General features: G+C 38.7%; 1 protein-coding gene across 1 annotated transcript in view; it reads left to right on the forward strand.

Annotated features, from left to right (window-relative positions):
- Positions 1–313: 313 nt before the first annotated feature.
- HPGD (15-hydroxyprostaglandin dehydrogenase) overlaps positions 314–12,699 on the forward strand; it is a 30,545-nt gene continuing 18,159 nt past the window's right edge. Inside the window, exons 1-4 of the mRNA XM_081092834.1 lie at positions 314–449; positions 778–901; positions 4,280–4,386; positions 12,142–12,238. Coding sequence (XP_080948960.1) covers positions 357–449; positions 778–901; positions 4,280–4,386; positions 12,142–12,238 — 421 coding nt within the window. The 5' untranslated portion in view covers positions 314–356. The remainder of the gene's footprint in view (positions 450–777; positions 902–4,279; positions 4,387–12,141; positions 12,239–12,699) is intronic.

A 12,699-nucleotide genomic window follows, 5' to 3' on the forward strand; every position in this document is an offset into this window, starting at 1 on the left:
CTCCCCCTCTCCCCCCATAGCTCCAGTCCCCACCTGGCACCATACATCGTTATCACAATGGGAGCGATGGAGGGCAATCCTTTTCAGAAATAACCTTTCTGCTTTCCCTGTCCGCTCGCGGCCAGCAGCGCAGCCAGAGGTGGAGGAAGGCTGTGACCTGGGTTCAGCAGAGAGTCAGGAAGGCAAAGATCGCGCGCAGCGCTCCAGGGCAAGGTGACACAGCCCTGGGTGCCCTGGCGTTGGCTTGACAGTTTCCTCCCCGCCCACTCGCAGGAGGGCGCCGGGCCTGGGTGCAGGCGCGCGCCCGGGAACATAAAAGCTGCGGAGGCGCGGAGACGCCTAGCAGCGGCCGCACCATGCACGTGAACGGCAAAGTGGCGCTGGTGACCGGCGCGGCGCAGGGCATCGGCAGGGCCATAGCCGAGGCGCTGCTGCACAAGGGCGCCAAGGTAAGAGCGGCGCCTGGCCGCGGAGACCTTCTCTGCGAGCCCGGAGACTCACCTCCCACCCCTCCACCATCCCGCCTGCCCAGCCCAGGGGGTCCCAGGGGTGGGGGGTCGGGACGTTGCGCCCCCACGTGCCCACCGCGCCACTTCCCAAAGCTGCCGAGGCTGACGCCCTGGAGTAGACCCCCAAAGCGGCTGGGAGAAAACCCTTCCTTGGGTCGCTGAGTGTCAGGTCCCCACGGGGAGCGTCCTGCTGTTTATTTACTGATCGTCTGCTGCGTGTCTAGTCCTCGAGCTGCGCGGGACCTGGGCTCCTCTTGTTTCCCCGCAGGTAGCGCTGGTGGATTGGAGTTATGAAGCAGGTATCGAGTGTAAAGCTGCTCTGGATGAGCAGTTTGAACCCCAGAAAACTCTGTTCATCCATTGCGATGTGTCCGACCAGGAAAAACTGAGAGGTAAGCGAGGACATCTGCTCAGCGACGGGGGACGCTCCTTGAACAAGCAATAACCTGAAGGCAGCAGCCGGTGCCAGAGAGTCCGCTTGGGGCAGGCAGCTGGAGAGCAGCTACCGCTAAGCCCGAGGAGGGAGCTTGGAGTGTTGTGCTTCCTACTGACATCCCAATAGCCGCAAAAAACGAAGAGGGAGGGAGGGAGCCCAACCCTGAGAAATGCTTTTATTTTAGTCCTTTGGCAGCAGCGTATCATGCAATCAAAATTCCTTGGTGTCTTCAAAGACAGTGCTGCTAACAGTCATTATTAAATGATTGAAACTGCAGATGGAACCTGGAAAGTTAAACAGAGGCTAAGGGACTGGGGCAAGCAACAACTTCTCCCAGAAAGCTGGAAGACACAGAGCCCGATGACAATGAAATTGGCAGTGTTTCTCTTTTAAAAAAGGACTAGAGTGCAGGGTCGAGGGTCATGAGCACAGACATGCTAGATGCTGTTAAGCACGTGCTCTCTTTGGCTTTTCCCCTCTGAGATAGTAGTTTAAAAATAATATAGCTGCGCTACAGTGTGAGGATGGCAGAAGAAAAGTTTCTATCAGACTTTCCTCAAAGCTTTCCTGTTTCCGTCTACTCACTTAAAATAGAACAATCCACTTGTGAAATATCAGGGATGATATTGGTGTATAAACGGATTTGGTCATATAGAGGTCCAACAGATATGCATGAAAAAAAAGTTTTTCAGGAGAAAAAAATAAAAAAATAAATATTTGTATCTCACAAAGTTTTATTGAAAGACTGGGTAAATTGTTGGGCACATCTTTTATCAAGGGAGAAAAAAAACTTTCATAAAAGTCACTCTGGCCCTAGCCGGTTTGGCTCAGTGGATAGAGTGTCAGCCTGTGGACTGAAGGGTCCCGGGTTCGATTCTGGGTTCAACTCTGGTCAAAGGCACATGCCTGGTTGACTCTATTCCCAGTGGGGGGCATGCAGGATTCTCTCACATCATTGATGTTTCTATCTCTCTCTCCTTCTCCCTTCCTCTCTGAAATCAATAAAAATATATTTTTTAAAAGTCACTGCTACTCCTGCTCTTAACGAAACACTGAAGTATGACTTTCTTTGAAAATGTTGGGATATTCTGTAAGAGATTAGAAATAAAATAGCATGTTAGAAAGGAGTGTTCCCCTACAGTTAAGGGAAGTTGTTTTAAAGGAAGATATGTAATTAAAATCTGAAAATGCTAATAAAGATCTATAATATGGATGACAAGCATGAGCAGAAGAGAGCTATAAACACAGTGCTGATGGAACATATTTTGCCAGAGGATAAAGGTTTGTTGATTGCACATGACATTTTGGATCAAGAATAGAGGCATGTCAAATCTCAAAATCCATGCAGGATGGAATAATCCATGGTATAGATCATCTGGAAGCTATTTCTGTCTGAATTTGTGTAGTTTCACATGTGACATTTAACCTTCATTGTTTTTGCTTTTCTGTATTTGAAATTAGTACCTTGGCTGTAAACACATTCCTTAAGGATAAGTGATTGTGGAGGAGGAAACTCAGACACATAATGAGTGACCAGGAGGAGGCATGTGGTCATGAGAAAGCCACATGTTGTCTGGACATCAGCACGTATTTGCACTTCAGGAAAACACGGCAATGGCTCTTCCGATTTCAGGATGTAGTGCTGCCTATAACTTTTCAAATGGTTTAGACATGTGGCCGAGGGAGACTTCATTGAAATCATAAAAATACAGAGGTGAAAATGTTCTTGGAGAAGAACAAAGAACTCATTTAATATATGAAGAAATGCAAGCTGGTGGTGGTGGTGATGGGGGGAGTAGGTAAATTACAAAGAGTACCACAGCATATAAACATCACCAAGAGCGAGACTGTAAGTTGCTTGGGCCCAACATTTAGGGGTATGTCAGGAAGAAGATGGTATATTATACATTGGTAAGGGCAGAATATAAGAAATGCAGTGGAGACCAAAATGAGAAAAAAATTAAAGAAGTAATTAGATATACATATTTTTTGTTTGTTTTATGATAACTCTATAGACAGTTGATTTATTTTGAAAAAATTCAGTACATTATTAAAGAGTCTCAATACATGTTAGGATTTTAATTTATTAATTCTCTTCATATAAAATATTGGACACTTTATACATTAGCTCAAGTGATGGCTAATAGACATACATATTTAACAACCTAATTTCCTATAAGATGGATGTGGAGTTCTGAAGAGAACATTCTTAGGGTGGAATGCAAAAATAAATAAATAAGAAGAAAAGTTCTTAATTTTTTTCTACTAGAGGATCTTTCCTAGAATCAATTTGAGATCTTAAGAATTATTGTAAAAATTCCATGAAAAAGGAAACAGTTTTTATTTTGTTGTTTTCCATTCCAGTATGGTAAAGGGTACTGGAAAGGGCACATATTAGAAAATGTTGCCACTATTTTTGACACTTAAGTTGCATAAGGAATTATCTTTTGGGGAACTCAATATGCCTGGTGGTTGTTAACAATTCTATGATTTTACTTGGATGTACTTTTTTTCAAGGAACTCATGAGTTGGCCCCAAGACCTGAGAACATATATTGTCATTTGGAAGAGCAACCACAATTGTTATGTATAGTCTCAAGTAATAGAACTAGAACCAGTGGTACAAGGCCCCAGGAAGCAGTTTAAATCAATAGCACTATGTAAAAGTCAACTCTGAGAAATGTGTTTCTCACACACGAGTAGGAAAACCTAGTATGAACTGGCTAAGGAGGTTTTGTAAGAACTGGATATGTAATTGGACCACGGCTTCAGAATCTATGCAAACTATACCTTGCTTAAACACAGTGAAGGTTTTGTGTGTGTGTGTGTGTGTGTGTGTGTGTGTGTGTGCGCGCGCATTTTAAAAAATATACATTTTATTGATTTCAGAAAGGAAGGGAGAAGGAGAGAAAGATAGAGATAGAAACATCAATGATAAGAGAGAATAATTAGTTGGCTGCCCCTCCTGCACGTCCTACACAGAGTATTGAGTCCACAACCCGGGCATGTGCTCTGACTGGGAATTGAACCTGGGACCTCGTGGTTCATAGATTGATGCTCAATCACTGAACTACACTAGCTGGGCAAAATTAAGGTTCTTGATTCAGTAGGTCTGTGGTGGTCATAGATTCTGCCTTTCTAATAAGCTCCCAGGTGATGCTGACTGTTGCAGCTGGCTCACAAGCCACACTGAGGAGCAAGGCATTGAGTCACTAAGAGTGTAATGTTTGCTATCAGGGTGGATACATAAAAATGCATGCCATGGTGTAGGATATGGCTTACATGTATATATGGAAAGAAAGAACATATCTGTAATGTCTCTTTTTTGATTTTAGATGCTTTCAGAAAAGTTGTAGACTACTTTGGAAAACTGGACATTCTGGTCAATAATGCTGGAGTGAATAATGAGAAAAACTGGGAAAAAATGCTGCAAATTAACTTGGTAAGCCACCTTAGCCATGCTAATTGCCTAAAAGTGTTTAATAATGTGATTTTTCAAGAAAAATTGTTCTTATATTCACAGAAACAATACAATGACTACAGAAAGTTAGAAAAAAAGCATTTCCTTTTATAAGTAGGAAGATATTTGAGATTTTTAATTATGAAAATATGTCTTAAAATTATAAAAGAAAATATGAAAAGGAACATAATTTATTGCATAACTTAGGAGTTGGCAGACTATGGCCCAAGGACTACTCTTGCCTGCCACCTGTTTTGTATGACCTGCAAGCTAAAAATAGCTTTTACATTTTTAAGTGGTTGAAAAAAGTGAACAGAAATGTAAAAAATAAAGACAGCTATAGACATTCATTTACACACTAGAGGCCCAAGATTCGTGCACTGGGGGGTGTAGGGGGGTTTCTCAGCCCAGCCTGCACCCTCTCACAGTCCGGGACCCCTCAAGGGATGTCTGACTACCGGCTTAGGGGGATCAGGCCTAAGTCGGCAGTCAGACATCCCTCTTGCAGTCCGGGGCTCTTGCAGTCCAGGACCCCTCGCTCCTTACTGCCTGACTGCAGTGGAGGCAGGAGAGGCTCCCGCCACTGCCGCTGTGCTCACCAGCCTTGACCCCAGCTTCTGGCTGAGCAGTGCTCCACCTGTGGGAGCATACTGACCACCAGGGGGCAGCTCCTACATTGAGCATCTGCCCCCTGGTGGTCAGTGTGCATCATAGCAACAGGTTGTTCCTCCATTCGGTCAATTTGCATATTATTATACAGGAGGATTCTCTCTGGCTACTTTCATGCTACAGTAGCAGAACTGAGTAGTTGTGACAAAGGCCTATGATATGTGATGTCTAAAAAATTTACTATCCTGCCCTTTATAGAAAAAAAAATTGCCAGCCATGACTTAACTTATTTATTTAAAAATAAATCTTAATTTAATTCCAGGAATATAACAGAAAACAAGGCCAGTGATTTTTGGACTTTGTAGTTACTAAGAATTTTATCCTGAACGCTGGTGTGTGTATGCATATGTGTGTTTATTTGTGCACGTAGTATATTGTGTAAGTTTTACAAAGTTTGATGATTCTTTCGCTTTTGCTTAAATTATAAGAATGTAAAATTAAGAAGTAAAATTTCTGTTGCATCCATTGTATCACACATTTGGTGGTTATCCCATTTATATACACACCTGACATAAGATATTGGGGTTTAGTAAAACCCAAACCTTAGGTAAGGAAAATATCCCAGCCGAGCTGTGCATGAGGCCACCCTGGCCTTGCTAAGGTCACTCTCACTTGCCAAGTGGGTATGGGTAAAGTGCAGGGAGCGGCCCCTACTTCATGATATCCAACTCGGAGATTATAAACTCCTTCAAAAAAGGAACTGTGTTATGTTCTTTATATTCCTCTCTCAGTCATCAGCCCAATATCTTGAAAATAGTGCTTGGTCAATAAATGCTTGACTTGAATCAACATTTCCATAAGTAATTACTTAATTGTATTAATAATTTGATGGGTGTGATGAGAATTGTACTAATTCACAAAAGAGCTGAATCTATAAGCATCGCTTTGATAAGGGTACAAAGTTGCTCCCCAATTTTAATAGATGCCTAAACTCCTTTAAGTGAAAACAAAAGCTTCCATTTAAAAGTACAAACACCTGCCTTGAAGTCCTTTTTAAAATTTGTCTCAAGTGTTCCTGGATATCATTATATTCAAAATAATTTTAAGACCTATGTGTCAAATTTCCTCCAAAGTCTTTCTGGGGTGTGTGTGTGTGTGTGTGTGTGTGTGTGTGTGTGTGTGTTTAGAGAAACCTAACAACTGCTTTTCCTGAATTAAGACAATTCTATGATTTTTCTTCTACTATAAACTAGTAATGTAAGTGAAATAAAATGAAATATTTTCTAATTGTGAAACATGCTTATATCTCTCAGCTAAATAATACTTTATCATGGCTTATCAATGTTTAATACACCATTGAGTTTGCTTAGTTATACCTAATTTGATTTTGTATTTATGTCTCTACTTCAACATGATTGTAGCTTATAATTTTATTTTCTTACAATATTTCTATTTTGTTTGAGTGGCAATTATTCCTTTGCTGACGTTTATCTCTTCAATCTGTCAGTTTTTGAACAGAATCAAATCATATCTCAAAGGACAGATGTTAATCTGCCTGCCTTTTTCAGTAATTCTGTTAGTTTGGGCTTCATATTATAAACCTGTAATATTTGGAGAATAAATTGCTAGTGATTATAATTTATTGATCTTTCATTTGATTTTTAAGTTGCATATCCCTTTGCAACCTATGATGTTTCGGTCCATTCCATATTTCCATATATGAAATCAGTCATTTACCTCGATATACTATTTTCTATTACATTACTTTAAAAATATAAGTAACATTTTATGTTAAATTTGGCTCTTGCTGACAGTATAATATGAGATCTTACTTTTTAAATCCCATCTGAGAACATCTGCTTTTTATATTTGTGAATTTAAGCCACTTACATTTATTTCTACTTTTTGTAAAATGTATTTTTATTGATTTCAGAGAAGAAGGGAGAGGGAGAGAGAGATAGAAACATCAATGATGAGAGAGAATCATTGATTGGCTGCCTCCTGCACACCCCACAATGGGGATCGAGCTTGCAACCCAGGCATGTGCCCTTGGCCAGAATCGAACCCGGGACCTTTCAGTCCACAGGCCGATGCTCTACCCACTGAGCCAAACTAGCTAGGGCTATTTTTACTTTTTTATTAAGATTTATTCTTCCATTTTACTTCATATTTTATATTTACTCACTTTCCTTTTTGTTTTTGTTCTTTTTCTATTTCCTTCTTAAATTCCATTGGATAGCTCTAATTTTCTCCTGCTGGTAAGAAAACTGTGTGTTTTATACTTAATCTTTAGTGGTTACCCTGACTTATTATGAAGTATATTTCATTATATTTTTTTGGTTGAAAAAAATATAATACAACCAATTGAGAGCTTCATAAATTTTTAAGAATATATTCTTATGAACTTATGCTACTCTCTAGAACCACATAGTGACAAGAATTTTTTGTGGGTTTTTTTTTGTTTTGTTTTGTTTTTTTGCTTTGAGCTAACCTAGTGAAAAGCACAAATCATGCTGCAGCAGTTTTCTCCCTTTAGCAAAACTGTTTGATATTTCTAACAGTTTCATCAGTAATACATAGCTACATATGTATAGATGAAGGTCACTAGGGTATAAAGTTTCTATAGTCAATATACTCATAATAGGCACCTACTGTGTCTTACCTCTGAGAAAACAAATGTCAGAAAAGTGTGCAATGATGTAAGAAACATGGAAATAGTAAAGAGATTGTCACAAAGGATTCGAATTCTGTTTCATCCAGCTGAGAGAGCATGTTTGCTTGAATATAGCCTAGGTGAATAAACATCTGCTCCAAGCTTGGAAGTTTCCGAAACTATCTGAAAATAGGAAATTCTGGAAGACCAAGGGCATGTTATTTGACTCCTTTAGTTACAATTCACTCTCCTGGATTCTTCTGCATTGGAATTTAGCTGGCCTTTGTTTTTCTTTGGACTCTCTGACATAAGTAACTCCTTAGCTTAACACCAGGGGCTGAAGACATTTGTTTAACCTTACATAGAACAAAATATAACCTTTGTTACCCATATGTAACTACAAACATGTTACTGCCCCGCCTACTTGAGACACCCATTGCAAGAGTAGATTAGAGTCTGACCAATCCTGGTCCTTCCAACTTGATTATCTCTGTTAGTATAATGCAAATATTTGCATGTGGTTTATATAATGATATTTCAGACATTTCTCTGAATGTCATTTGCCTCACACAATTCTGTGTGTTCTTCTGTACATTTTTCTATATTCTATCCTTATAAGAAAGTAACCACTTAGTTAAAGAACCTTACTACATACCTCCCTCTTCTGAAATCTCACACAACATATTTATATGATGTAAACTTTTTATTATTTTATTTTACTTTAAAAAAATCTTTATTGTTGAAAGTATTACATAGGTCCCCTTTTTCCCCTCATCAACTCCCTCCAAACCCCCCTCCCAGCTCCTCACCACCCCATTGTCTGTGTCTATGGGTTATGCATATATTCATACAAGGTCTTTGGTTGATTGCCTCCTACCCACCCACCCTCCCCCACCTTCCCTCCGAGATTCCACTCTGTCCCAAGCTTCCATGTCTCAGATCCATTTCATTCATCAGTTTATCTTGTTGATTAGATTCCATATAAAAGTGAGATCATGTGATACTTGCCTTTCTCTGACTGACTTATTTCACTTAGCATGATGCTCTCCAGGTCCCTCCATGTTGTCTCAAAGGGTAAGAGATTCTTCTTTTATACTGCTGCATAGTATTCCATGGTATAGTTGTACCACAGCTTTTTTATCCCCTCATCTGATGGGCATTTGGTCTGTTTCCAGATCTTAGCTATTGTAAATTGTGCTGCTATGAACACAGGGGTGCATACATTCTTTCTGATTGATGTTTTGGATTTCTTTGATGTACCAATTTTTAAATTTTATTAAAATTATTATTTTTAGAATGATTTTGATACATGTGTAATTTATGCTAATATGCTATAACGTCTTCAAGGTAGAAAATTATTGTTTTGTGTATGGAGTAGATATTCAATTAATATTTATTGGATAAACAAACTGTCCTCCTATGATACTTTACATCCATGGATATTTAATTTGATTTTTAATGCAATGTTTGGATGATTTCCTTATATCTCAGTAATCCCAAACAGTACTATCTGTCCTTTCACCTTGACTCCTTACCAAACTTAACCCTTCATTATCCTTTGATCTCACCACTCTTCCCACACAAGAGGTACCATAAACCTCTTCCCAGTCTTTTCTTTCCATTTGGTTATTCTGTACTTCCTCCTTAGTCTGAAGTCAACCGCAGCAGCCTTCTGTATAGCTGCTCAGAGCTTACTGGGAATGTTCAAAAAGAACTATTTGCATAATTATCAAAGGTTAGCTTGGCAATTCGGCAGAGATAGATTTAACTTGGAATATTGATAAGAATGTTCTATAATGTACTTATTGTACATTCTGAAGCTTTGGTAAATCTAAAAAATCAATCCCCACACAAGTGGGATTTGTAATCTAATTTGGACATGTAACGAGCATATATTGAATCCCTTGGTACGTTTAAATAAAAATGAAACAAAATAGATGGCTACTGCTGGTGATTTTCTTTTCAGAAATATAAGACTTGAACTTGGAAAGGGTATACATTTAGAATTAGTTGAAACTACATTTCAGTCCTGAATTTGGAATTTGTGAACTTTTATTTCTCTGATCTTGAATTTCCTGGTTTGTGAAAGAAGAAAGATAACCTCTAGCTTAAATAAGCCATGATTTGTATGACACATCCAGCACAGTGCCACTACAAAGTATTCAGTCGATAAATTGCCTTTCTTCTCCAAAGTATAAAAATCTACATTTTCTTCCTTTCTCACTGTCTCATGTCTATGTGAGTTGGGTTCCTCTCTCCTACTCTACCTCCAAATGAAGAGTTGAAGAAATGGATAGAAATATTGTTGTCAAATGTACTCCCCTTTTTTGGTTACCAAGATGTTGATTACCAATTAAATTAGTAACTACTTTCTATTATTACTACTCTATAATATTAAAGATCCAGTTGAACTATTATCATAGTTAAGTTGTAAGTATTTTCTGCAAGGGGGAAGACAATATTTACCACCTAAACAAGCAAAACTGGAACAATATTGACTATGAAAAAGGATTTCAGGGGTAAAAAAGAAAGATCATATATATTACTATATTTCTTGATAACTGGACTGGAGAAAAAACAAGAACCTGCAAGGCAAAGCATTAGACCTTGTCATGTAGATTTAGTCCAAGAGTGTTTCCATTTGAAAAGCTACTCAGTTCATATCCTGACAATGGATGGGGAAATTACCCTTTGGGCTCCTTCTCCACCAAGGACATGGGAAGCAATCTTGCTTAACAAAAAATTACAATAAAGCTTACACATTCCCAACTTTTCTAGCTGGTTGCATCTTGTAGATGTTGAAAACACAAATGTAGGATGTCAGCAGAGTGTAAATACCTGAGAAGAAGCATAGTGCCAATATGCATAAACAGAAATTCTGTTCGGACATGCTGAAGACTTGGGCAAAAGCGAGCAGCATCAGTTTTCCTTCTTATATAAACCATTCATGTTCTGTGTTTCCATTTTAAAGGGAATCATGTGGAGATTTTACTCATTATCCCTAAGCCTACTTAATATCAAACTGACACATGGCTTAAGTGAATAAAATCTTCAAGTTACTTTTTTGTTCTAAACTCCTGTTAGGTAGAGAGGCAACTCTGAACACTTTTCAAAGAACTCCCAAAGGACTTTTTTAAATTAAAAAAAGGTAAACAGTAATCTGTGCCCTCATTTCCAGACTCATTATTGCATCATTTTCTTTGCAGTATTATAAGGAATGAAAAAGGTTGGCATTAAGATGCCAAAAGAAAATTTCCACCTTTTAGAAATCTGAGTTGGAAGGGAGAGAAGTTCTTAAAAGGGAAAAAAAGGATTTCAAATATAAGTTTCACATCACAAGTTGCTTTGAGTAGTGGTAAACTCTTCAATATTAGAATAAAACAGAAAGGGTATCTACCGATGGCAAGGAGCAGTGAAGCAGAGTAAACCAGCAAAGCACACTTGTACGCTGTGATGAACACAATTAAGTGACAGACATTACTGAAGACCATGTGTCCCAAGTAACCAAATCTCCCATTCAAACTGGGTAACGGTTATGTGACCTCACACAACAGGGTTGTAGCATCAGGACTGTTGGATGTTGCATCTCAGGATCCAGTTTCTTATCTACTCTTCCAACTGTCATCCTTTATTCTAGTTTCATTATGAGGATGCTCGCCATCGCACCTATAGAAAGCAATGGAAAAGGAGTAATATAATCATTTCTTTCTGGTTTTCTTAAAAGTATCAACAATTTTTCTATGAGCATCTTCTTCTGCCACCCTTCCCCAACCCAGCCCCTTCACTCCGCTCCAGCCGGCTGCCCCTCAGGTCTTACTGGCCAGAAATGGGTCACATGCCATCTCCTAAACCAGTCTCTGGCAAGGAGAATGGGATTTCTATGGCTGAATTAGATTAATCAGTGTCTACACTAAAGCTGGGAGATCACCTTCCTCTGTATTACCTGGGGGAAAAGTAGATACAAATGCAAATTAGAGTTTTTGTTTTCTTAGATTCTTGTGATATATAATAGTGGAAATTAAGGGAACCTACTATCATATACTGCAAGATCCAAGGGAATTAAACAGAGCAGATGAATGCAGACTCCCGGGGCATGAGGACCATATGCTTCTAATAAGGGCAAATGAATTTTGTATCCAATCTTTAGAAAAGAAAAAGAATATATAGAATTCTTGATGATGCTGAACATTGAGTTAATGTTGACAAAACACCATAGGGTTACGATCTTTATAATAAACTCTCAGATTGGGCAACTAAGTAAAGTTTTGCAGAGATGTGATAAGCTCCACAACTTTACGCAAACCAAAGAGAACCCAAGTCAATGACTAGCTTTTTTTAAAAAAAAGCCATTTCAAAACCCTTTATCGATAGCAGTTGTTGAACTCTGCCTGAGATCGTAGTAAATATACTGGTGTATGATTATATGACAGAGTGTAATGTCTGTGTTGCTTTTCCCATTCATGCCCTTGGGTTAGGTTTCTGTCATCAGTGGAACCTATCTTGGTTTGGATTACATGAGTAAGCAAAATGGAGGTGAAGGCGGCATCATTGTCAATATGTCATCTTTGGCAGGTAAGGACACTTGTTTTGTTAATAATAATTTCTTATTGGTGATTTGGACCACAGAAGTAAATCTTCAAAGTATATTTAGTATCATCTCGTGTTTGAAATTGAAACTTTGTTTAATTTTTGTTTGTTTTCTTAATGGCTCTATGGAATTTTCTATTGCATATCAAACGTTTGAACTGTATGTTTACTTCTATTATTTTAAATTGTGACTTCTTAAGTTATCTTACTGAAGTACTCTTTAAACACACACACACACAGACACACACGTATATTTTCCCAGGGTTACTGTTTTTCAATGATTATTGTGAGATTCCTGATCAGTAAGTAATACATGTGAAAGCACCTTTGGCAAAGTGAAAAGTACAAAGAGAAGTTAAGGTACCTCTATGTGATTTTAATAAGAACATGGAGTTTTAATATATGGCAGAAGTAGTGGGTGGGATATGCCGTCGGGGGGTCAAACT

This window comes from Myotis nattereri, assembly GCF_964212035.1.
Source record: "Myotis nattereri genome assembly, chromosome: 5".
NCBI classification, from domain to species: domain Eukaryota; kingdom Metazoa; phylum Chordata; class Mammalia; order Chiroptera; family Vespertilionidae; genus Myotis; species Myotis nattereri.